Source organism: Asterias rubens, chromosome 3 (genome assembly GCF_902459465.1).
Source record: "Asterias rubens chromosome 3, eAstRub1.3, whole genome shotgun sequence".
NCBI classification, from domain to species: Eukaryota; Metazoa; Echinodermata; class Asteroidea; order Forcipulatida; family Asteriidae; genus Asterias; species Asterias rubens.
In genome coordinates, this window is record NC_047064.1 from 7765204 (window position 1) to 7793068 (window position 27865).

The following is a 27865-nucleotide window of genomic DNA, read 5'->3' on the forward strand; positions in this document are numbered from 1 at the left end:
TAATGTAGGTTGGGAAATGATAGATAGCAGGAATCAAAAGGTGTGGGTACTTTTTGTGCAACACAAAAACTAAGTTACACAAAACCCAAACGCCCACAGATTTACAAAAACTTTTTCAAGACAAAGATGGCAGAAAGCTTCCCTTGGATATAACTTGCTGATGAGGTGCTGGACTCTTTTGAGAAGTGAGTGAAACAGTTTCACCCAAATAACTTTGGTGGCCCACAATATTTGGGTTGATAATTACATGTTTTTGTGATGTAGGGCCTATAGACTCTCACAAGCAACCATGGTTTAAACCAAAACTGTCCCTTTCAAGTTTTCATCTAATTTAGCCACATATCTTATTTTGTACATGATACACAACAATGCTCGCTGGAAATCATTTTCATAGAAAACAACTCATCCTAGCTTCACTGGGGAAAAAAACAAAATGGCCTTGCATGGTTGTGGCCGGAGATACTATTATTCCATTCTCTGAATTCTAGTAGTTGAATTTTCATCATGCATCCATTGCAAATATACACACACTATATACACACACACTCCCAACCCTAACTCATTAATTCCTTTACCATTCACCCATGTGCGGCCAACCAACCAACCAGCAGTGAACCAGTGTTCTGCCCACCCTGCCAATATAGAAAAGCCTGGCCCATCTAACCTTGGCCAGTAGACAGACTGTCTCCACTCCACCATATTAAGCATGTAGGAGGTCAGAAGCCCATGCAGTTAACGCTGGCTCCAGCGGTCTCCAGAGAACGCTGAACGACAGCTGCTGAGAACTTCCTCTTAATGCTTAACCCCCTAGCTGTCCAGGGAAACAGAGAGAGAGAGGGAGAGACATGGCTAGATGCAGAATGCAGCAGCAGCAGCGGCCATGTTTCTTCTTCTGCATTGTGGATTATAAGAAATATTGACTTCTGCTCTGGCCCCGAAGGCTGGTCCAGGTACACACATGTACCACAGAACCAATTTGATTGCATAAACATGATGCACTCATCTGTTTTGAGGTTGTGACTGTACATTATATATACCATATTTTGTCAAACCCTCCCCCTCCCCACCCCACCAATCCTCCCACCACCATATCACCAAAAGAACAAGTAAAGAGCAACATTGACATATCATTTCATACTTTGCCCGTGGGCTTACACAACATGAACCTTTTTGATTGCAATATGACACAAGACATGGCAGTGAGTGTAAATATCCTCAACATGAGTTTAGGCCTATCCGAATGTCCCTGCTGGGTTTACACACTTTCAATCCATATCACACACAAAACTTGAAGACGTAAATTGTAAACAATTCATAAATCATAATTCATAAATCATAATTTAGCTAGATGTAGTTCATTGCATGTAGGTCACTGCATTTGCACAAATGCACATGAATGTAACAATGGGATTGCCCACTGTATTCACAATGACTACAAAGAGTGAATCGGTGTCATAATTTAGGGTTACTCTTAAATAATATGAGAAAGGGCACCCCTACAATACAAAAATATCTTAGTTGGGCAAGCCTTTAGGCCTATAAAAACCACTACTAGTATTTAAAGTAGTCACCCGTCATATTTTTCTCGATAATACTCTTTAGGAACTTCAATTAGAATCAAGGACCGTTGCTTTCTTATCTCCATCTCCCCCCTAAAAAACTCAGCATCTTCCGTTTCTCCTGCTGTCCTGCACACATGGATACATTTTGCCGGCACAAAATCTCTGGTCTGGTCGTGTAAATATCAAAACCACATTTTGATGCCGCCAAAGCTTAAAGCCATGTTGACCCAAGATGTGTATATTATTTCATATTCCACCTGAACAGTCTCAGAAAAATAGAAGAAAAAAAAACTGGGTCACGAGTACCCCCATTGTGTCACGTTCACTCAGGAAACTTGCACTTGGTGGTTGTGTGCTACACACTTGAGCGTAATCATACGTAGATTAAGAGTAAACTACATGTAGGCGGCCCTATCATTTCTATGCATGCAGAGCGATTAAAATGAAATCAATATTTATCATAGTTCAGCTGTTTGTTTTTTTTGTCCCTTTAAAAGACCGAACCAAGGTTGCATGTAAAAATTGTATTCTGTCCTCTTTTTGTGTATGTGTGTAAAATGAGCAGTCTGATTGTTGATTTTTTGGGCCCTCTGAAAAATCAGCAAAATTGTTACTTGAAAGTCTATTAAAGCCTATTGTATTGTATACCAGCCTTTGTAGTCAACATATTTTTTGCTAGCAAGGGTAAAATATCATGCCTGCTGAATGGGGTACAATATTCCATTAGAATGGCAACAAAGGCTGTAGCTTGATGGAAAGTATTGTGTTCAGAGTTTTACCATTACACTCCTTTCCCATTTGATTCTTGTTTTGTTTGGGGGGGGGGTTGGTAAATCTTTAGGTTAGTCACTCAGGTGAGATTCGAACTGTGTTCTACTAGAGGAGGTATCTGGAAAGCTACCCTACCCCAAGCAGGTTGACTCGGTAATCAAAGGGCCAGTTTGAATTTCAAAATCAAATGTCAAAGTGATATTCTGCATCTATTTACAGGGTGTTATTTTCTTGTAATGTTGTCTGCAGAGTCCGACTTAAATCTGCAGAGAATTAGGCTTAATATATTATGTAGCCCCTGGTGCATCTATTACATCAGGCTGTTGTTTTCTTGTAGTCTGCAGAGTCTTGATTCTGCAGAGATTCTTTCTTTTAATATTCTGTAGCCCGATGCAGTTTTGACATCGGTGTGTTATTTTCTTGTAAGTTGTAGTCTGCAGAGTACGAGTTGAATCTGCAGAGATTCAAGATTCTGTCTCAATATATTCTGTAGCCCTTAAATGCATAATATAAGGGTGTTATTTTCGTGTCTGGCTTTGAGAATCTGACTTGAATCTGTCCCAAAACATTTTATTAGGGGTTTTCCTAAATTCCTCCAGCCACCCCCTTTAAAATGAAGAACTGAAAATGGAAACATATCAGTCTGGGATGACACTAGGCATTATTATGAAATAGGAGCTACTGCAACTGATGACCCGACAGCCCTTTGCTGAGCAATAGGGGCCTGTTAGAATGATGTTTCTTCATTTGCCAGATACGATGAGTGAAAGAGCTCTGCTAGGACAGTGAAAGCTCAGTAATATATGTTCCCTGTCATTAGGGTGACTGCTAAGACTGCTAAGACTAGAGCGCAAGGGGGCCCGGAATAGGTTGTTTTGATTTTGGAAAATGTCAACTTTCCCATAAAAATATCACAAGAAATCCCATGTTTCTGTTGTATTTTGTGTATTGTTTGATCAGCAAATGAGGTTGCAGGAATGCGGATTGTTTATATTCTTAGAAGCATGTCAAGACTAAAAATTACTTGCACAGGACAGGTTTGATATAAATATTTATGGTATTGGCCAAAAAAGTAAAGGGACTGTTGTCTTATTCCATGATCATTGGAAAGCTATCAATTTATTTATTTATAGGCATACATCAATGTTATGTTGATATTTCATTCGCATAAAGAAAAAGATTGTCGGCCATTTTACGTGTGCCTTGTGAACACAAGGCATGGTGTAGGCCTACATGTACAGACAATCTCATTGTGCATGTGTAGGCCTACAATATATGAATATGAAGGAGCAAGCAGTCCATTGTAAAGGTGTGATTTGCGTTAAAGAAAACACCGTACATGTATGGATGTAATTTTTTCAGTCAATATCGAGTATAATGACGATGTACAACATATATGTAGGCCTATATGCTCAGAGAAAAAGCATTATCAATGTTAGGGTTTGCACTGGAATCTCGATTCTGCAATTTAGTTTTATTAATTTATAAGCACTAGTGCTCATAGTTTTGCAATTCTGGCTATAAAACCTTGTAACTGGTGTTTCAACAGTATCTAGTTATTTTGCCCTTTTATAAGGGGCCATACTTTTTTTCGTTTTCGTTTCTTTTTTTATGGAGCGCTGCAGTTGTTTTCGTTCTTTTCCCAGCAGTAGTATGCAATGATTAATGACCCCAATTCTCGCAGCGGCTGGCACAAAATGCCTACCCTGGATTGCAAATGCATACCATTTTTTCCCCTTCTTCTATCTTGGTTCATAACTGTCTCTGATCTACAACTCATATTTTTTGTCCCCCAAGTCTGCTGTATTCTCTTGAAGGTTGACTGGTCTTGGCCAGGACCTCTTTCTCTCCTGAGTATTTCGTTAAAATTAAAAAAAATTGGCCTGTGCAGTCCTTCAGAAAGAGGGATTGCAGACAGGTGGCTTGCCTGGATTGCATCTTTTGAATTTTGTTGTTGGTTTTAAGACATTCCTTGGTGTTGCTGGCTTGCTTTTGAGAGACTCAGAGAAGAGGGAGAATCTAAGGCAAATATTAGATTAATAGGCCATTCCAGAGTCTGGTGTACTGACATCCCCCCCCCCCTTTCCAACCCAATTTACGGCTTGAAATAATCTTTGATGGTCAGACTTGCATGATTTACTGTGGTAAATAAATTGCCATGCCTTGAGTGTCTTGGAAATATTAAGAGGAACACTGTCACTTGAGGGCCGTGGAGGGGGGTTTTAAGTCTCTCATGTCTCATGAAAAATGTGTTGTCAGGGGTTTTGGCTTGAGCCCCTTGTTCCTCCCTAAAATATCAAGGTTAAAGTGTTCAGTTCAGTTTTTCTTGAGTTATATTATCTCTTCCCTCTTTATATTTCATGCACATGATGACTTCACACATTTCCTTGAGCCCCTTTTCACATGAGAGTAATTACGCAAGGGTCCCCTGCTAATTTGCTCTCCTCATGTGAAAAGGGCCCTAATTTAAACCCACTTGGGTTCGACACATTTTGATCACCTCTGTATTGTTGAATTGCTTATTAATGAGAGCTCTTTTCTGTTTATTTTCGTTTCTACAGATGCTCAGGACAGTAGAGGGCAGCCTCACTGGTGTCATATAGCGTATTGGGAGCACCGAACACGAGTGGGACGCATGTACACAGTATTCTTAGATTCTGTAAATATCTTCTACGAACTACCTCATGGGGACGGGTTCTGCCTGCGGTCGTTGACCCGCGACGAGCGCTCGGAATCCGTCGTCAGAACTCGAAAGAAAGTCGGCTGCGGCCTGACCATGAGCCGGGAGTCGGACGGCGTGTGGCTGTACAACCGAAGTAACTTTGCCTTATTTGTCAACTCTCCTACCCTGGATGCCTTACCGCCGTCGAGAACGTTAACCGTGCACAAGCTCATGCCGGGCTACTCGATCAAAGTGTTTGATTACGCCAAGTCACAGATGCTGGAGCATGCACGGCGAGATCCGGAGCCCCCGGACGGGCCGACGGACCCCCACTCTATTCGGATCAGCTTCATCAAAGGGTGGGGGCCACGTTACTCCAGACAATTCATCACCTCGTGCCCATGCTGGCTCGAAGTGATCCTTACCAGACCACGTTTACATTGATCATCATCATCATCATCATACCTTTTATGTTTACTTCTAGATCTAATATAATATTTTATATTATATATATTATATATTATAATACTGTAAATATGGAAACTCATTTTTACAATGTAATTTATGGTGCGGTTGTACTCTGCTATAATTAACATAAAGAGGACTTCACATCCCCTTCCCCCAGAGAAATACAAAACAGAAAAGAAAAAAAAACATGAGTTTTTTTTTTTAGGGATGGTACAGCTAACTATCAAATAACTGTCCTTTTAAGTTGGTACAGTTATACCATACCAAACACCCCAAGAACAAATGTGTATTTCGGATGGAATACTCTAATCTTTGAGATAAGGGGTTGCCCTTCAGTCTTGTCACTAGTCTGGCGGCTTTTTAACTAGTCAATATTTCAAATGAAATAGGGAAGCTTTTCAACACTGAGCTAGTACCGGTTCTCGTGTGTTCTAAGTGGCCGATTTGGCCAGATGACCACTGAAGGGAGAACGCTGTGAATACGGCAAGTTAAAAAAAATTTGGCTGGTCTATTAATTACATAAATAAAAGGTCCTAATGTGACGATTTTGAAAAAAAGGCGGGGAGGAAGAGCTTTCCCTTGGAAATATAATTTTACTTCAAAACGATAGGATGAGAATGAGGTTAAGGATTGACCCCCAAATGCTGTACCATCTCTAACAATAAATCCACATATCTGTACACAGGTGGAACTCGAGATGAAAAACATCCCCCATTGAAAACACATGTACCTCAAACCTAGGCAATCTTATGCAAGTAGAAATGCTGCACAGTTCAGATTGCCCTTTTTCCCCCTTGTACATTGTACATGAAAATGAGGGTGGTTTTTGGACAGCTTTTTTTTTTAAGGAAAAGTGGTAAGAAGATGTTAGAAAGGAAAACTCAGGCCTGGAATTCCTTCATTTCTTGACAGTGAAATGGCATTGTCCCCCTCCTCTTACATTAAACAGGGGGGGGGGGTAGTAGCCTGAAGTCCAGTAGAATTTCCCTTTCAACTGGTCATTACTGGCTAGTACATAGCTTCCTAGATACTACATATGGGCCCCAAGCATTAAGTGCTTTTCTGCATGGATTCAATTTCTGCAATGAAGTCCAATACAGAAATGACTATGCCAAAAAGAAAAATTAAGATATGGACTTCTGGCAACTCATGAAAAGACAACTAACTAACTGGTCCTACAAAGCAATTATTAAGCCTAGAATAGAAAGGGCAAGGCCATTTTCTAAATGGCACTTCCATTGGACAATCTTAAAGTCAATGGGAAACTTTTTGAAAGGGGGCGGCACAGGCCAAGAAAGACCAGGGGCAACACTAGGGACAACGCAGGCCATGGCCTCCAAGACCAAGTGTAATTCCAGGTCTGTATTTTTAAGTAACACAGGGCAAATCCTGATGAAAGCACTTCCACCTTGCACCCTCCCTCCCACTCCCAAAAAGAGGACATGGGGCATTTTTAGAGGGGAGTGAGAATTTGATAACGGAGGCAATGGCTTTCACAGAATTCCAGGCCAGTAAGACAACTTGTACTCTATGACCATGTTTGAAACGGCAACTTCGGCTTAAGCTATGGCTAGATCAGCGCGTCTGCCAGTGTTGAAGAATAGGCAGACGAGCACAATCTAGCCGTAGCTGTAACCGAAGTTGCTGTATCAGACACAGTCTTAGAGAGAGAGAGAGAGGGGGTTAAGACCGGTTTTAGTCGGTGGTCGCAGAAATTAAAAGGCACGATAAAGAAAAGCATTTAAAGATGCTGGCGATCGTCTGCATTCAACGATTATATTCGCGCAACTGACTACAAACCGGCCTTTACTCTCGGGTTGAATTTCAGAATTTTTCAAATCCTGTGTACATGTACTGACAGAGACCTTTTATATAACACTGGTTATGATTCACATTATATAACAGAGAGAACCATGTTGATGGTATCAATAAAATAAAATAAAAAACCTTTAATATGCACACTTGAAACACTGTCTCTATGCTGACTCATTTCTAAATGTATTCCTTATAAAATAATGAAACGATTGCTTGCAAAAAGAGGAAATTATTGGGCGATTGTCTTCCCCTCTTGTCTGAGCATAAATGCTCACAGAAGCTACTTTAAATCTTAAACTCTAATGACTTACAACAAGTTTTAAAAGCACCTTCATTTCAACATGCCTAAGTTATTACTCCAAAATGTTGTGAGTGACCATACAAACAACCCTCATGAAGCCTTTCTCGGACATTTCAAAGCATACTATTGGTAATTACCAATTGGTAATTACTCAATCATTATTGGCATAACGACTTTCTTGGTTTAACAAACAATAAAGAGAGCTAGGGATGACTCGATATTATAAAACAATGAGAGAAAAGGCCCCCCTCCGAACTAATTTAGTTTTTTAGAAACTGCTAATTTCTCCCACAAAATATTGAAAGACTTAGTCCTGAAGCCTTTGTAATAGGCATCTGAAAGCGTACAAATTTGTGCAACAAGGGTGTTTTTTTATTCTTTCATTATTCTCTTGCATCTTCGATGACTAATTGAGCCCAAAAATGTTCACAGATTTGTTATTTGTATGCATATCCAGTGAGAATACTGGTCTTTGACATTACTTCTAAAGGTGTATAGTGCCTTTTTAAAAAGCAAATGGGGTTTCGTTGTAGAATTCGACCCTCCTCCCCAAGGCAGGTGATGCTATGTTTGTTACGGTATTAAGGCTGTTGATGGAAGGCGATGGAAGGCGATGCAAGGATCAAACGGTGAACCCGTTGACCAGTCGCCGGTCCCGAGTGGAATCATCGTACTTGGCCGAGCCCAGGCCGTTTCCTGTCGATCGATCAGATCATTTTTCCCTTTCTTGGTGATAAGTGAAAACAGAGACCGGAGAAAGAAAGAATCGGTGAAAGAATATCAAAATAATAATTTAATGTCCTTGCTTCCGAAATAATAGAGGAAGAAAAGAAGCCTCGGCAAAAGAAAAAAAAAGAGGAGAAGAAAATAAAAAAGGGGGGGATGATTCATTCTTGCGAGTCGCCGTCAGAGAGACGTGGTCCACCCGGGATACTAGACTACCTGGAGCCAGTCAGCCCATGCGTGTAGTGATGCCAGCGTATCGTATTCGTATCACCCATGTATTATACACGTAGAGAGGACCGAGTCGCTGTACACAAAAGGTCCTAATCCGCTGTGACTTCTACAGGGGGAGGGAGTCCACATGGCGGAGCCGTCCACCGTTAAGATCGGGGGAAAATATCTCGCGGATAACCCGGGCCGGCGGCGCTTGGACCTCGTTCCTTTTAGGTTCACTCGGCTCCCACCATGACTCTCGCAAGATAATACACGTAGATAATTTCATAATCGGACAAGATTAATCAAATTAATTAGCACTGTCTCCTCATTATTCCTTTAACCCAGAGGTATCTTTACAGTCGGGACCTCCGTACAGCAATACCTACTCACCGGAAGAGACCGAGCGTATTGTACCCACATTCTCTCTCTCTCTCTCTCGAGCTCATTGTACATACAAGACACAACATTAGTATTCTGTGCACTTCATGTTGTGAAATCACATTTTTGTAGTGGTCTTTGACATTTAGCTTCAAACACGCGAATGAATAATTAGTTGGAAAGCCTTTTTATTTCACAGACCTTACAGATGATCAGCCGTACACGCACCTGCCTTCTGTTTCCTCACAAGTTAAAGGCACTGGACACTATTTGTAATTACTCAAAACAATTTTTAGCATAAAAACTTACTTGGTGACGAGCAACGGGGTAAAACATTGTGAGAAACGACATAAGATTGCCCTCTGAAGTAACTTGGATTTTGAGAAAAAGGTAACTTCTCACTCAAATATTAAAGACTTCGGCTGAAGCCTTTCATTATGCATCTGAAAGCACACAACTTAATGCAGCAAGGGTATTTTTCTGTCATTCTCTTGTATCTTCGATGACCAATTGAACCAAAATTTTCACAGGTTTGTTATAATTATGTTGGGATACACCAAGTGAGACTCCTGGGCTTTAAAAATTATTACCAAACGTGTTCAATGCCTTTAAACAAAGTTTTACTGAGCTTACAAAAATGGACACACGCGTGACATGCCCGTTCACGCAATACCGCAAATAAAAACCATTTTCTAATTGATCTCGAAATAGAAATACCTGTCTGATTAACTCGATGACTAATTTTAACACTCTGTCAAGTTAATCTGTCAAGTTAATTTGGAACCTCACCTCAAAGCTAGCTTATTTCTCCATGCGTGTATATCGACCGTACACCTGTGTCGTTTGGGCGGGGTGTGTGGGGGGGGGGGTAGGATACAACAAGATCACCACTGGTCAAAAAGTTGAGCTGTGCATGTAGCCCGTTGACATTTTCACCAATGGTCAACAGAGGGCGTTATTAGTATATCGGAAACAGTTTCACTCGAATTGTTCCTGCTGAAAATGTGCCACGTGGTATAAATATTATACAAACGCTTGTTTACTTGCTCTATGTGTGTTTAAACAAATAATTCTAAAATAATAAGCTTGTAACCTCTCGTACGTGTTTGACGTAATCAATTACGTTACTTTCTTCCTCCCTGGTTACACACGTAGCGCATGTGGTGGTAGGCCTACATGATGTCAATGTGCGTGCATGTACTTGACGGCGGCAACGAAGGCGATTGCCCTTTTACCAAGCAGAAAATGCATTGGTGCCCCTGCCCTTTCAAAAACGAAGCATACACATGTATAAAAAAGCCTGCTGTAAAATACATGAGCGATCAACCAGAATGGTATTATTGCAGTGGATGGAAAGTATAACGGGTTATCTTAAAGGAACACGTTGCCTTGGAGCGGGTCGAGTTGGTCTTTGAAAAGCGTTTTTAACCGTTTGTTAAAAAATGCATAATAATGGGTAGAAAGCTAGATGTTGTAAAGGTAGAATACAATGATCCACACAAACATGCCTCGAAACTGCACGGTTTTCCTTTTACCTCGTCGACTAACACGGTCGGCCATATTTTATGAGAGTCAAATTCTTGACTCCCATAAATGGCCGACCGTGTTAGTTCGCACAGTAAAAGCAAAACCACGCAATTTCACGGCAAACTTGTGTGGATCATTGTATTCTACTTTTAAAACATCTTTCCAACATATACATTTTGTAAAGAAACGGTTACACACGCTTATTATAGACCAACTCTTCCCATCCAAGGCAATGCCCAAACGGTCTACATACCATTGTAACCTGTGACGTCACATGCTTGCTAGAAGAGCCACATGTAGTGGACTTTCTGCAGGCACGATTTGTACCCAGCCAAATGGAAGAATGTACTCCTAAAAAAGGGCCATTAATCAGTGACATCGTGGTTTATGATAATTATTTGTGTTATACCAACACCGATGTTGTATGGGTCAAACACAAATATTATTCTTGATCCGGTATCATCCCTGATGCAAGTTTAGATACAATTTGAAAGTTCCTAGTTATCTTGCATAATTAATATTCCATTTCGAAATCAATTGTGTTACCATCCCTTGTTTATTTATATTATATCTACAGAGAAAGTTTTATGGGACAAGGTGAATTTCCGTAGGCATAAAACAAATATGCTATGTTGGCGTAACGCCCCCCCCCCCCAAAGATAGGGTAGGTAGGTAGGGATTCCCCCCCCCCCCCACCCTCTCAGCAACGAAAATGACATGTTTTACGCGATAACAAAATAAAACAAGGCTACACACAACAAAAGTAGTATAATTATTTTTTAAAGACAGTGGACACTATTGGTAATTACTCAAAATAATTATTAACATAAAACCTCACTTGGTAACAAGTAATGGGGAGTTGTTGATGGTATAAAACATTGTGAGAAGTGCCTCCCTCTGAAGTGCCATAGTTTTTGAGAAAGAAGTAATTTTCCACGAATTTGATTTCGAGACCTCAGATTTAGAATTTTGAGGTCTCGAAATCAAGCATCTGAAAGCACACAACTTCGTGTGACAAGGGTGTTTTTTCTTTCAGTATTATCTCGCAACTTTGATGACCGATTGAGCTCAAATTTTCACAGGTGTGTTATTTTATGCATACGTTAAGACTGGTCTTTGACAATTACCAACAGTGTCCAATGTCTTTAAAGGAACACGTTGCCTTGGATCGGTCGAGTTGGTATTTGAAAAGCGTTCCTAACCGTTTGTTATAAAATACGGTTAGAAAGATGCTTTAAAAGTAGAACACAATGATCCACACACATTTGCCTCAAAATTGCGTGGTTTTCATTATACTTCGCGAACTAACACCGTCGGCCATTTATGGGAGTCAAATTTGACTCCCATAAATTTTGAGGAAAATGTGTGTGGATCATTGTATTCTACTTTTAAAGCATCTTTCTAACCGTATTTTATAACAAACGGTTAGGAACGCTTTTCAAATACCAACTCGACCGATCCAAGGCAACGACGTGTTCCTTTAAACTCTTGATGGCATTTATTTTATTTTAAGTCTTTAATAAAACATATCCAGGGTCGGCCGTATTTAGGGTAGGTCGGGTTACGGCAACATAATATTTATTTTTGTATGCCTTATTAATAATCTGACCCTAATCTAAAATTATGGTCAGACGCAAAATTTCACAGCACCGAACCGATCGCAATTCCCAACATGTAGCGTATAAAAAAAAAATCCTCAATCGATCATTCTACGTGTACCCATTGGTAAACATCAATATTATTTTACAGCTTATCTGCAAAAAAACTAGGTGTTATATCTTCTACATATGGTTATATCGAGCTTTCTATCGGGGTGTCACCGCTCATCCATCGACCCACGTACGGGGGGGGGGGGTCGGGACAGGGAGCGTCCCTGGCGGCACTTTCTTTGATCTCGATTGGGCGGAAAATCGCTCCCAGCTGCAGGCTACTGGATTGGCCATACTTCTTGTCAGTTGTAAAATTATTTGAAACCGTTATTAAAGGAAGGTTCCACCAGTTGGTATGTGGGAAGATACGGTGACACAATTGTTTTTCTTCAGAAAGTTCACTTCTACATAACCTTTGAAAAATTCATACAAAATAATATATATATATTATATATATATTTTTTTTTTGGGGGGGGGGTGGAAATAACACTCAAAACAAAACAAAACAGTCAATTGACTTCTCTGGATGCGCTCTACAATGTTTTTATTTATTACTATAATTAATATAATGTTTCCACAAAATACAGATGCTTTGTCGACTATAAGATTCAGAACACAGAGTAGGCCTTTATTTGTTTCAGCTCGGCAATTGCATGTAGGGAATGTAATGGGATTGTATTCAAACACTCACTCGCTGAAAATAATTTAAACAGTTAAAGCCATGTCACATGAGGCAATTTACGGGCAACCAGTTCCAGGCAATCTCCAAGAAGAAAATGTTCACATATTCTTCTCGTGGATCGTAAGCCATTGTTTAAACAATTACCCGTGTGCCACCTAAGTGGTCCTGTAGCATGCACTGCAGTTGGTTGCCTCCAAGTTGCCTGCAAAAGTTGCCTCGTGTGACAAGGCCTTTACTGAGCTTTCTCACTTTTAGATATACTTTTTTTAGCAAAAATTACGAAAATTGTGACTGCGTTGGTGGTTCATGTAAAGAGAATAATCACAGATAATTATTAATTATAGGCCCTGCCTCGTTTTGATTGCAAAATAATCTAAACGACAGAAGAAGCAACGTAGCCACCGCATGAAAATGGTGTCTCTGCAACAGGCATAGCGTATACCGTAGAAACCACGTGCCCATACTATTATACGTAGTAAAATCAATAAATTATACCATTTACAATGATGTGAACGTGTGCAATTCAGACCCTGACCTTAAAACCCTCATATTAAACACATATTGCCATTGATCTTAAAAATGTATCAATCGAAAACAAGAACAATATATATTAATAAAACATGGGTATACAATTTTAAAAGAAGAGCAACAAAAAAACATGTCACTTGCAGTTTTCGAAACACATGTTAACACAGTGGGCTGCTTTCATAGTGCCTTTTGAATGTCCATGGGCAATATTGGTAAACGTCAAAGAATAAGCGAGTATCCACACTGATGTGAACCAACATAACACATAACAAACATGTGGAAATTGAGGCACAATTATGGGTTCGCGATGAGAAAACAGAGCCCTTTTGTAATTTTAGGACACCGAGTTTCCTATTCTTCAACACTGTATAACAACACTAACAGACACTATATGGACGTGTTCAAGTCCACATAGTGTTTCAATTCCTACAATGAGGACCTATTGTTTTGGTACACAGTCACGTAGCGTTAACACTGCACAGACCTATGTATAAAATTATGGACATCCAAGGATGTTCAACCTCATATTATGCAACGCACGAAATACCCTTTCTTCAATTTTAGAATTATACATCGTTCACCATAAAGCCTCGTGACCCAATTCCGAATCATAATACAATTTTACCCACAGTGCTTTTTCTACAAAATGATAATACTTCAACAGCCATACATTAAAACCATTATACACTTTCGGAACAGAAAACAAAATAAAAGTTCACAGATTTACAAATTACAGGGTTTACAGAAGGTAATGGTAAAAGACTTCTCTTGAAATATTATTCCATGAAATGCTTTACTTTTTGAGAAAACATTTCAAACAATTATCAATTCTCGACAACGAGAATTACGGATATAGACGTGCGGAAACAAGGGTGGGTTTTCCCGTTATTTTCTCCCGACTCCGATGACCGATTGAGCCTAAATTTTCACAGGTTTGTTAGTTTATATATAAGTTGTGATACACGAAGTGTGGGCCTTTGGACAATACTGTTTTCCGAAAGTGTAAAATGGCTTTAAACGAGGAACACCCTGAAAACTGATTACAAACTCGAACACCAATTTGTGATACTCTTAACGTAGGACTAGTCATAGGACTCTTTAGGACTTATTAAAATCTTAACGCGAGTCCCAAGTTAAAACCAGTAACTCTTCCTAACTCTAGATAAGACAAGTCCACCCGAGTGCCTTTTTTTTTTAAATTGACACCAACTACTCGTTGTTGGTTGCACCACTACCGGAGTTGAAGAGTCGAGGGGGGAAAAATCCCCCGAGAAAAAAAAGTCACGCTGGAAACCTCCTGTCAGGCTTTTTATTGCTACGTACTGCGAAAGGGTCAAGTTCAGGTTTGTTACAGTAATCCGGTATTATGATAACGGTGTATGTGTATGATTTATTTATTAGTGTGAGATCCATGCTATTGGTGGTATTACGTTACTGCGTCAACTGGTATTGTTTGTAATATTATTGGCGAAGAAAGTGAAATGATTTATTGAAAAGCGCAACAAACGGTGTGAGAAATCTCCCTCGCTAAAAAAAAAATATCCATATAAGATAAGGGGCATTTGTTGATCAAAGTTCAGCAATAATTGCGGAGTGACCCACCATTACTTACAAGTATTAAAAAGCGACATATAATAATAATATAATAATAATATCGAAGTATTATTATAGCGCACGTATCAAGGTTAGGCGCTTAGTGTAAGTGCCATTAAAGGGGAAAACATTAAAGTTTTAAAGGTAAGTCATTATTACTATTATTACTAGTTTTTCCAAAGCAAGTTGAAGGAAACATTTACACACAAAAGTCATCAAACGCATAGAAAGGGGACTTAAAGGGTGTATGTACTTTTTCCTAACCAAAACACAATGTCCACAGATTTACATTAAACTTACACAGTTTAAAGATTATGGTAGTAGAAAGCTTTCCTTGAAATTTTACTGATTGAGGTGCTGTAGTTTTTGAGAAATGAGTAAAACAAAATATTTTCGTCTCAGTTTTAGTATGTAAAAACGTCATAACCAGTTAAGCTATGGTTTTGGTATAATATCATAACTGGTTAATGGGATTTTACCTGCTAAAATAATTTTCGTCTTCCTGAGACCAAAACTATTGGTTACTTGTTTTACTCATATTTTCTCAAAAACTACACAACCTCAGTTAATAATATTTAAAGGGAAGCTTTCCATTTTAATTGTCTTGAAACCCTGTAAGTTTAATGTAAATCTGTGAATCCTTTAAGCGGTTTTTTTTTTGCTGAAAAATAAATAAAATAACTTCTGCATAACATGATGGGTTATTGGTCTCATCGTAAACAGCGACTACACTTCCCAACCAACCTACCAACCTACCCCACCCAACTCTTCCCATTTCAACTTGCCCACCCAGCACCTCTTCCCACCCCATAATACCCCTTGCGACCTACCCAATCCAACTTATCGCAACTTACTGAATAAGATATTTGGTTATTGGTCTTTTCGTAAACATCGGTCACACTTCCCACCTCGTTCCAACCTATACCCTCTCCAACCTATCCCTTCCCCACCGCCACCCACATGTACCAATTCCTATTTTAACCTCTTTCCACTCCTCCAACTTGTCAAAACTCTTCCCAACTCATCCCCCTCCAGTCCAGCCTAAATAAAACTTTTCTGCCCTACCCGCTTCATATACCTATAGGTCCCCACCCCGCCTTTTCATCCTAACCCTCCCAACCTAGCCCAATCACCTCCTACGCCTTACTACCCCACCCCACCTCTTCTTACCTCCTACCCCTCCCAACCTACCTAGCTATTCTAACCTCCTAACCGCCTTCCAACCTACCACATCCACCTCCTAACATTTCCAACCGATCCCCGCCCCTACTTCTTCCAACCATCCTTCCTTTCAATCTACTCCACATCGTCCCTCGTCCTGGGGAGTCCACCCACACCCTTCCCCACCCACCACTTCCTTCCCTATCACCCCTGTCCGTCCACACACTCGCCTGATTGTCTTCGCATCATCAGCTGTGAAGATATAATTAATTGGACAAAGCCAATTTTGAAAAAAATAGAAGGCCCCTATATGATAATATAAATCAGCGACTGGGAACTCTTCTTTTAGCGCGATGATGCGTGAACGAAACCATTTAATATTATACACGACGCAATATACACGGAGCCCTTGGCTCACAGAGAGAGAGCCGCCCTGTCCCCCATCTCAAAACACTAATCGCCGACAAATGACCGGTAGTAATTGCAAGAAATATATAGACGTTTTAAGTATTTATCTGGTTGAGACTAGGTGATGGGGCGCCGCGAATAAAGTAGTGGAAGCCAGTCAGGCAGGGACAGCTCATCGGCTGGAGGCCATCCCATCTTGTGAAACCATTTTATTTATTTTATATAATATGTATCTTTTTTAACTTCATTAACTGAAGAGTGACTGAAACGCTAATGATGCATCCGATACGCCCTTCGCTGAATATCATCAGCAGTCAAAATATACAAAAAAATTATATAAAGATACCATGAAATAATTATGGTTTAACATGGCTTTGTCGGACTTTATGGCGCCCCGTCTTCAGGCGGGACATTGTGGGATATTTATTATGAATTGGAATTTACACGATAATTATTGTCATTTATCTCATAATTGGAAATGTCCTTTCCACGAACTGAATTGGCACGACTCGTTCAGATAAAATCAACGAGGAAAAAAAAATCAAGCAGAAATATACTTGTTACTGGGTGGCTAAGTTAATAAGTGTACCTAACTCGATTGAAGTATTGACATTGTAAAAGTAAATCAACGTTTCAAGAACCCCACTGGGTGGACCTACTGGCGACACTGTGGAAAGTACAGCAATGGTTATCGAAATAAACATTTTCCAACAAAATTGATTAATAAAGGCACTGAACACGGTGATATTGTCAAAGACCAGTATTCTCACTTAGTGAATCCCACCATATTCATTGATGTTGAAAAAAAAAACAATTAAATAAAAATAACCCTTTTTGCACAAGTTTGTGGGCTTCCAGATGAACAACAACATTTGAGTGGGAAATTACATCCTTGTCAAACACTGATGAGGCTGGTGTCAGCTTTTCTGAAAAAGTAAAAGCTCCCAGACTGAATATCGCTTAAAAATGTTTTCGATCCTGACGCCTTAACCAAATCGTGTTTCCACGTTTTAAATTGGAAAGACACATTGTAATTGAAACCTTGCCAAAGATCGTTACGTCGACACATGGTCCCAATGGCGTAACCAGATTTTTTTTTTTTTTTTTGGGGGGGGGGGGGCACAGATTTGCAGGGTGCAGGACAAGAGGTGAGAGGCATATTGCATTATCCCTATAAATTATGTTGGTGGGGGCTTCTAACCAATAGTTATTTATTACCATTAAACGAGTGGTTACCAAACGTCCTTTTAAACAGAAACAACTCATAAACCTCCAATCACATCTTCCCCAGGATGACAATGTCCACTCGAGGCCACCGTACCCCACACCAAAAGGAGAAAGGGATGACACCAAAGTTACTGTACAAAAAAAGTTTTTGTGATGTTATAATTTTGTCATAATTTTTTTTTTATTTGATTGCCGACGTTTAATTGAAAATGACAAGTTGGCTAATGGGGCGGGGACGCGCCGCTATATTTCAATGAGTGTCGCCAACTTCGTGAATAAGGGCAACCAAAGAGTATTCCCCATGTAGTTCTCATCGCGAACTTATGTCATATCCTGTGGTAAATACCGGCAGTGATAATTAAAGACTTTTTTTGTGTGCAATATTTGTATTTTGTGCGATGTATTCGGCGCGCAGAGGCCGCAGGCCGTTTTGGCTCCACAGGGTGTATGTAGGATTTTCATGTTAAGTGGGGGAGGGCACACCTTAGCAAAATATTAATATATTTTATTTTTTATGTACGTATGAGGCCTGCATGACCAAAATCGGTTCTTGCCAGGGCGGACAACGACAAAATGCTCAAACCCTCACTCTGCTGATTGGAAACCCCAGAGCTTGAGTCCAGTGATGATTTGCTTGACCGCTCGGTCACGACACGCCACAACAAGCTCATATACCAGACCCCTTACCACCCACCTGCTTAGCTCATGCAGCCCCACTAATAAACCACAATTCAATCAATCGAAAACTTACACCTTCTTAATGGTTTTGTTCACAAGATCAAACTGAGTTCATCGAACCACTGGGAAAGACGGTTCAATTTCATAGAGCTACTGAACAAAAAGTAGCTAAGCACAACAAAACCATGCTTACCAGAATAAGGTTACCATCCAAACTACCACGTCACATTTTCAATTTGTTACTGGTGTCCTGCTCATTTCTGCTTAGCAGACAATTGTTAAGCAATATTCTCAGCTTAAGCAGCTCTATGAAATTTGGGGCAGAGCTTTAAGGAACACCTTATTGCAAAAAACAACATTATTCCGTTATTAAAAGCATGGAGGTAGTCAATGAACTAACCCCATACCTCGAGTCCACCCTTTACCGAACACAAACCCTTCACGAGTCCGTTTGCTATTCTAAACCTCGGATATTGTCTTTTGTTTTCAATTTCTCCAAGTCCCAATTTCCGGCCATTTTAATTATCCTTTCAACCGCTCTAAATTGCAAAGGTAGTGGGTCCGAATCCAACCCGAGTATGCCTGTGATTAGTTTTTGTGTTTTTACAAAGCTCGGTAAAGTACTGAATACAGGTGAAACCAAAATTAATTTTGTGTAATCCAAGCGGTGTATTTATACCATCTTCCCGATTATTGACTCACTCTAACAACATGTGGTTTGTCAATCCCTTTTTACTCGTTCACAGAAAGAAAGAAAAGCGAGTCAGCTCTTTCTGACTATTGGCACATATTTTAACAACACCATGGTATTTCAATTCCTTTACTCATTCACAACAAAATAATGTGTATACAAATAAAACAGAAAGAAAATTGGTATCACTCACAACTTTGTTTCAGAAAGGCGCTTTTCGACTCTACTTCACAACACGTGGTTTGTCAATTCCTTATTACTCCTTCGCAAAAAAAGTATGTATATACCTACAGAAAGGACAGTGATCATAAGTTCACAAGTATGTTCCAGAGAGGCAGCGCTTTCCGACTTTTGACTTAAATTCTAACATCACGGTGGCTTGTCAATTTCTTTTAACTCCTTCACAAACAATGTGTAGGCCTGTGTATCAATAAAAACAGAAATAATTTGTTTTTGTATCATACACAACTTTGTTTTGGAAATTCAGCTCTCAACACGTGGTTTGACCATTCCTTTTCCTCCTTCACAAAAAAAACGTATGTATGTTAATTAAAGCCAGAAAGAAAGAAAAAAGAACATTTACAACCCTATATCATATATATATTTTTAATAATATATTTTTAATAATAGATGTTAAATTTGCATCGGGGATAATCAATATGAATTTATATTTTGTTCACAGGACTCGGGAAAGTACTCAGTTTTATTACAGTGCTTACAAATCGGTGTATGGGTAAAAATCAAAATTAATATTCACAACGCTGTTTCAGAAAGTCAGCTCTTCCCGACTATTGACTACTTTTTACTCTTTTATAAACAAAACAATATAGTGAAAGGGATAATTCACAACTCTGTTCCAGAAAGTCAGAGTCACACCACGGTCAACCAACGTGTGATTTACATTGTTCAGTGGGGAAAAAATCGCGAGGTATGACAATTAATAACCCTGAATGTACTTGGGTTGTGGTGTAGAGTGGAGGCCTATAATAACCTTGATGAAGCCTCTAGCGATGTAGTAAACAGGCCACTAATTTCCGCAACCGCGCACATCTAATGACTCTAGGCGCCAAAAGTCTACTCACAGAAAATTCTGCAAAACACATCTAAATTGGTCCGTGCTGGCGGTAATCGTTGGAGCAGTCTGATGGTTTTTTATTTATCTCTCTCTTCTTACTAACGATTACGTCAAAAGTATTTTATAAATTATGAAACCACCGAGTGAGGATAGCTTGAATTAGCCTGTTTAGCAATCGATTCATTCTGCTGAGAGGGCTGTCAGTGATGGCAAAGACACTATACTTTTCTCAGTGGATTGACATTGGAGGCGACAGTTGGTTTAAATAACTGATTTTGGTTTAGCGCGGGAGGAAAACTGACGAGATTTTTTGTGTCATGGTGTATTTCAATGTCAAACCATGGAGGAAGGAAAAGAACAAACTGATCATCAGATAAGCAACTCGGTGGCACCAAGGGGGGGGGGGGTCTCTCGAATCACCCCCCCCCCCCCGCAATGCGGAATTGTAATTACTGCAGATTAGATCATACTCACTTTCTTTCTTCTGTGTACTGCTGGTATGCATCTTTTACAGGGTGAGTGACCGCACACTATCATTGGACGACTGCAAGGTTTGAATGTTGAAATAAGATGATGTTGAATTATTCACAATATTTGGTTCTAACCTTTTACTTTTAATAAAGTATGGAAGCTTATTGCCACCACATGAATTAAAAAACACTCAAAATTATCGTGTACGTACACGTTAATCAAAACTAATTATCGTGTACATATTTATTTACTTAGACAGGATAGTATTTATATCAGTATTACAACTTCTAGGCCTACCCCTGAAGGTCACATGCCTGCGTGTACATCAATAAAAAGTAACATTCATTATTAGAAAATATGAAAATACAGAGCAATAAAATAATCTATGAATCATAACAGAAAGTAAAAAAATCAAAGGTCGTATAGGTAAGGTTAGAATAAAAATAATTTAAACACATCATAAATGCAGGGTGCATGAAAGTCAAAATTTGACAATATTTAAACTAAATACAAGCCGGTGGACTACATCATCGCATTGCAGATAGTATATAGAGCACATCATATTTTATAACAAAATAAATGACAGAAGCAGGTATAACAGTCAAAACGGCAATATTCGGACTTAACAATAATAATGGCCCTACACACATTAAAATCGGAAACCACAATAATAATTATTTAAAATTAATTTGTATAAAACAAAAAGAGACAAGTTATGCAGGGCAATGTAACAGATTAATGACAGATTGTAACAGAAAATAAGATATAAAACAAATTAGATAAGAGTGTATGGTACAATAAAGTGTAAAAGTTAAAGCATAATAATATTACGTGCATCTGAATGATATAGTCACCAAAGCATCCAAATGGAAACATCACACAAATTTTGTATAGGGAAGACAATAAAGAAATTTCAGTTGCATGAAGGTGGAAATAGAAATGCTGTAAAAAGACCGATTTATGATAATCTTAGTATTTACACGGGTTCCACGAGGCCTACCCCTATTCTACATGTTGAAGTTAAATAAACTGACCGATAAAGCTTACCTTCAGAGACGTTAAATCACATCGAATGATCGTTTTTACATCCACAGTGTTTACAAAAATCAAGCATGGATGAAGGTAGCCAGTTTAAATCTCGCGTCTCGGCATCGATCCGTCGAGTACCCCGACCCATACTACAGTTATGTTTATCAGGTGTTAGGCGGTAATGGGAACCTGACTATTTCTTTGGCTGGTTCCTATCACGTGTGCCTGCACAATACCACAGGGGTACGCAACTGGCTCCCGCAAAATCTCGCGAGGCGACCCAAGCAAACGGCACACGCTGATAGGTTCTCTATGGTTAGGATAGTGATTTTTTTCTGCAGCATAGTTCATCAATAGTCAAACTATGCAGCAGAAGAAATAACGCTGGCCGTGAGGCATTTTTGTTTCTGTATATCTAAATTGCCAATGTCATATAGCGATTTTGAATGCGGATTTTTCACCCTTCTAAATCGATTCAAAAAAGGAAATCCTTTATTTCATAAAGCCTCAAATCCAAACAAAAGTTACTGGGCACAGAAAAATATTGCTTAGCAGAAACAATCATCAACAAGTCCTCAGAGTTTACATTGTTATGACTCTTGCCCCGCCCATTTTTTGCTAAGCCTAGAAATTTCCTGAGATAGTATATTTTTTTTTTTGCTGAACAGCTTTACGAAATCGGGCACAGGGCCCATTTTCATTAGCTGCTTATTGCCTAGCAGAAAATATTGCTTAGCAAAACTCAGCAGGATACCAGTCACAAATCTATATGTGGCACAATAGTTTGGGTGGTAATTTTATTCTTGAAAGGTTTACTCTATGCTAAGCTACTTAAGCAGCTCTATGAAATTTGGACCAGGCAAAGACATTATTTTGGTTGGAGGTCCTTCCTCCATGGTTGGATTAAAGACGAGGACTATATGAACAAAGCGAAGACCTTTTTTGTTTTAAATTGGACAAGTCTAATCCTCTGCGTTCAAATTAATTAGCCACTTTGCACAACTTATGGTTCACCCCTTTAGAGTTAGCAAAGCTATGCAACTTTAAAGAACCGTTCAACGTTTGTGGTAAACTTTTCTAACTGGGCACTCCCCCCCCCCCCTCCAAGCCAAATCGGTCATCAATTCTATCAACAGATCATTTTTTACTTCTCGAAATTAGAGAAAGTTGTCCGCCCGAGTCAAATGATCGGCTACAAGAGGTCGTCAGGCCAGGGGTCCGGGGGGCGCCACGACTTCTCTATCAGTCACTCCGGTCACCACCCGGGCAGAGCCTCACCTCCTTAATCAATCCTTTCCGATCCTCATCAAGCATTAGGTCATGCGATGACAGACCCTGTCAGCACCTCGACCCAACCAATGTGATTAGCCAACCAAGTACGAGACCGAACTCAGAGTTCTCGTAACTTTTTTGGAGTCCATCTTTATATAAAGAACCCTGGATGAAAACCACGCATACCACAGCCAGGGTCCAGTTTCGTAGAGCTGCTTAAGCACAAAAGTATGCCAAGCACCACCAAATTATGCTTACCAGGAAAAAAGTTATCAGCCAAACTACCATGTTTCACTTACCATGTGGTATCCTGCTCATTCCTGCTGAGCACAAAGTTGTTAAACACTTGAAGCGGCCTGTACGTAGGGCCCAATTTCATAGAGCATGCAAATCATAACAACATGCTTAGCACAGCAATTGCTTAACAGATACCGGTTACCAGCCCAAATTCCATTTAACTTTACATTGTCAAAACTATTGCCCCACTCGCTTTTTTTCTGAGCAAAGAAATTTGCTATGCAGTATTTTCTGCTTAATAGCTTTACTACAGCTGTAATGCTCTTTTGTATATAGTTTGGGGCTTGGGCGATACAACCAACCTACAGGCCCAATTTCATAATGCCCATAAAGCAAGAAGTATTGCTAAGCACAGAATAAATGCTGCTTAGCAGAGCCAGGTTATCAGCCAAAACTTCACAAGGTTTACAATGTTGCCGCCGGTGCCCCACCCGTTTCTTGCTCAGCAAACCAATTTGCTGATCAGCATTTTCTGCTAAACAGCTTTTTATAAAATTGATACCAATCCAATACCGATCCCAAGACCTGAATAAAATACTCTCAATTTGAAAGTTTTAAACCATTCACTTTTTATCAGACAACAACTAAAACTCAAATAGTCTGTAATAATTGTCTTTGTTTACAGTCGAGTCCGCCCCTTTAGATACTAATTGATAACCGACGCCAGTAAGCCAACCATCACTTTCGCATAATACAATTCCGATACGCCAGGGACTAAAAATATATTAATTTTTTTCACCGAATATTACAAAAAAAAGAGAGTTGTAAAAATTAATGCTTGCTACCAGGCAGTACGATCCGGGGGACTCCGGTTTGCGGCGCTCTGGTGAAGCGAGACCGGAGATTTGGAGGGGGAGCCCCGGCTGAGTCGACGGCTCGTCGTCACGTCGTCACCATCAATCCCGACTACCAAATAAAACTTGAGTCATTACCGGATTAGTCGGGCGGCAGACAGACAGTTAAAAAGCAATTAAGCAAGCTCCCCGAAACGAGATTTTTATTGTTCTTTCCGAAAGACAATGATGCAGAATTTTTTTGGCGTCGGCAAAAATATCTCGTCGTTTTTTTATATAAATATTGTTATCTTATTTGTTAATTTGTTCCCTAGTGTGTGAAAAGTGTATATCCAGTTTTAAAGATCTCGGAACTCAAACTTTGAAAAATATTGCTTTTCTCACAATAATGATATACAGGACGAAACAGACCAATAAACATCCAAAGGCACATACACACCAAAGAAAACAACAACACAAAAAATGTAGAATTATTATTTGCTTAGTAGTTAAAAAAGTAAAAAATAAAGTCATTATCAGATACCGTACATCGAAAACGTATCATTAATAAAAACATGCTTTTGCGTCATCAAGGCGTCATCTTCAAGCATTACGCCTTTCTCAGGCATCTGAAAGCAAGCACACAGTTCTATTTTTATAGTTTCGTGACCAATTGAGCCAAGATTGTTCACAGGTTTATGTTTGGAAACACCAAGTGTTGAAAATACCGGTATTTGAAAATAACCAAAAGTACATCCTGCCTTAACATTATTGTTCACAATATTAAAATTTTTAGAGGAAAAACTGCGCTCCGACCTTTGAGCTGGACATTGCCCCGCCGTGATTTGGGAGTCTTTTCCCAATGCGAGAGATCACGAACACCACGCTGCTCAGCCGCTCTTGACGTTAAGTAAACGGTGGAATCATCTGTCCTTTCCGGATTGTAGACATCATCGTGAACCACAGAGTAGAGAAATAACAATGGTACCATACCGAGGGGAGAAGCCCTGTAGTAAAACATTAACTGTGAGACGTGTTTGTCTCCGGCGAGCGGGAACCATTTCCAAGTAGCGAACATTAATACTAATTAAGAAACAGATTAGACGGATTGAAGGTGAACCTTCGATTTTGTTTAACTTTTGCCAAATTCATAGTGTAGAGTCAGGAGGGCGTGTCACTCATATACGTATTTTGGAGAATTGTTGCGAGCCCCATTCTGACAAGCACTTCAGCTTACCCCTTGAACCACCAAAATGGCGCATCCAAGATTATTCTGATGACGCCCTCAGGTGAATTGGGTCAGTATGCCTTTATGCCTGTTAACCAAACCTCAACTCGAATTGGTTGATGTACTTCTTGTAGGCATACAGTCCGAAACTTCAAGATGCAAAGCTTTTTGCTAAAGATGTTTGGACTAAGGATAGGAATGCCCGACCTTGTGGTAATCAATGGTAATTTGGACCTGCCGGCCAAAATCTCGAAATATTTTACTATTTGGATATATTATTCACTGTTTCTAAAGTACACCATTGTGAGGTTTATGACTACATTGTCCGTAAAGTGGACATAATAGAGAGCCGAGGGTGGATGAGCCTGGTGATCATGCGGAACGTTAATGGTGCAGTAATTCTTGCGGAACCATTCCCAGTCTGTATCACAGACACATTCATCATTCAGATTTGTGCTCCCGTGTGGGTTGCACGTCAATTACGGCGTGTCACGGTGTCGCGAACAACCTGCCGATCGGTTGGTCAACGGCCCCGTAGCTAACGACTGGGCCCAGTTTCGTTAAGCAAATAAGCACGAATACTTGCTAAGCACTGACAAATATCGCTTACCAGAAACAGATTACCAGCCATAATTCCATAGAGTTTACATTGTTGTTACTGGTGCCCAGTCAATTTTTTGCTTAGCAAAGAAATTTGCTAAGCAGTTTTTTCTGCTTATTAAACATGCTTTATGCAATTGGGCACAGGTCTTTTCGGGTCAAGATGTTAACAACTGTGTTCCCCCGAGTTGGGAACTCCAGTCAGAATACAAGCAAAGCAAACAAAACAAAACTGGTCTGCAAATTCATTACCGAGTATTTTCAAAACATCCCTAAAGAAAACCGCACTTTTGAAACAGAGTCTGAAATGCAAACTCTTTTAAAAAATGTGCAAAGGCCAAACATAATGAATTTCTCTGTCTTTGTTGTACTATCAACTTTATCGAGTTTATGTACTTAATGGGCAGTTGAGTAGGGTGAGTACAATTGGATCCGAGTACCTGCAGGAATCATGCCCGAGTAACGAGTCCAAAAGCCGAGTACCAAGTATCTTAGACGAGAATGAATACTTTGGCTGTCGAGTACGAGTCTCATTGTGCCCGAGTACTGCCAGGTATTGAGATATCAGAGTATCGACTCCAACAGTCGGGTATCATGTATCTCTGTTTGGTCATCGAGTACGAGTACAATTGTGCCCGAGTACCACGTATTCTGATACCAAGGTACCGAGTCCAATAACCGAGTACCAAGTATCTTTGATCTCTGAGTAGGAGTAAGAGTACGCCCCTGAAATATGAAATAATGTAAAATGAGATAAACTATTTTGTAGACGTGAAAGTGTGCTTGTTATGATAACATCTTCAATTTCCCCAAAGCTTCATTCCTCTCTTTCTCTTGCATTAACACACAATGGTAGGTTGGCCACGAGTACTTTTAAAAAAAATTGTAGTACGTGTACATTTCCAATTGTGCATTATTGAGTACATGACTTCAGGACTCCCTTTTCAGTTTAGTATCGAGTATGGATTTACAGTAGGTGGCCCTACGAGTGCTTTGCCAACCGAGTCGAGTATACGAGGAATAACAGTACTCAAAGTACTCTAATACGAGTAGCAAATACTACCCTGGCGATATGTTTCTTTTATTGGAGACGGTATATCACTGTTCGATAATTTGGGTAGCCTCATACAACTTATGGGATCTGATAGTCAAGGCACCTCAAAACTATATAAAGGCGCCATATAAATGGGTCAATCATTCAAACAGCTTAAAGTCACCTGGAAATAGATTTTTTTTCTTTCAAACATAAGAGTATATACTTACGAACAATAACACATTTTTTTTAGTAATTGTTTGTTACGATTTATATGTTTAAAAAAATATATAAAGTTGTTGGGGGGCTGACTCCGCCCACCCCTTTTGTGACGTCAATCGAGGCAGACTTTGCCTGCAATGCGTATAGTAAACACACGTGCAAAATACATGTACGTCCAAGTCGTGAGTTGGTACATTTCAAAAAGTGTTTTTCTGCATTCAGCAGCAATACACCTGGTCGGCATTGCCGGATTTTTCTTTTTTTTTTAAACGCACAACTCACGACTTGGTCCGTACATGTACTTTGCAATTGTGTTTACTCTACGCATCACAGGCAAAGTCTGCCTCGGTTGACGTCACGAACAGCGCCCTCTCGGGTCGGGGTCTACTCTTAAATTTGTAAATAACATAAGAACTGATATTTTAAAACCTTAGTTAACTGTTTATTCACATTCCACTCATCAAAACACATATATTAGTGATCAAAGGTTTATTTTGAAAAAATACCACTTCCAGGTGACTTTAATATTCAGTGTAGAATAACTTAACAGCTTTGAAAAGTACTTAAATAAAGTTATTATGTGATTCATGTCCACAACTAACATTTATCATTTTAAAATGTGCCGTTTTATTTATTCAAGAGCTTTTAAAATTCCGTTATAAAGTTATTATGTATCAATGTTTTACCAACATCTATCACAATTCCAATTCAAGCATTGCCTTGCAAACCATAGTAGTCAACCAGAGCCATTTCAACATCAGACTCTGTATACACCATTTTGATATAACACAAATTCAAGTGGCCTTTCCGATCAGCAAGCCAGA

General features: G+C 39.6%; 1 protein-coding gene and 1 long non-coding RNA gene across 2 annotated transcripts; one reads left to right on the forward strand and one right to left on the reverse strand.

Annotated features, from left to right (window-relative positions):
* Positions 1–3710: 3710 nt before the first annotated feature.
* Positions 3711–7432, forward strand: LOC117288037 (mothers against decapentaplegic homolog 6-like). The gene is made up of 2 exons (XM_033768720.1): positions 3711–3731; positions 4864–7432. Exons 1-2 carry the CDS (start codon positions 3711–3713, stop codon positions 5437–5439), a joined length of 597 nt encoding a protein of 198 aa, XP_033624611.1. The 3' UTR covers positions 5440–7432.
* Positions 7433–18612: 11180 nt separating this feature from the next.
* LOC117287723 lies at positions 18613–21709 on the reverse strand. Its single transcript, XR_004518830.1, has 3 exons — positions 21635–21709; positions 20591–20660; positions 18613–19461 (listed from the first exon to the last, which is right to left on the reverse strand). It is a non-coding gene; the product is annotated as an uncharacterized LOC117287723 (long non-coding RNA).
* Positions 21710–27865: the final 6156 nt, after the last annotated feature.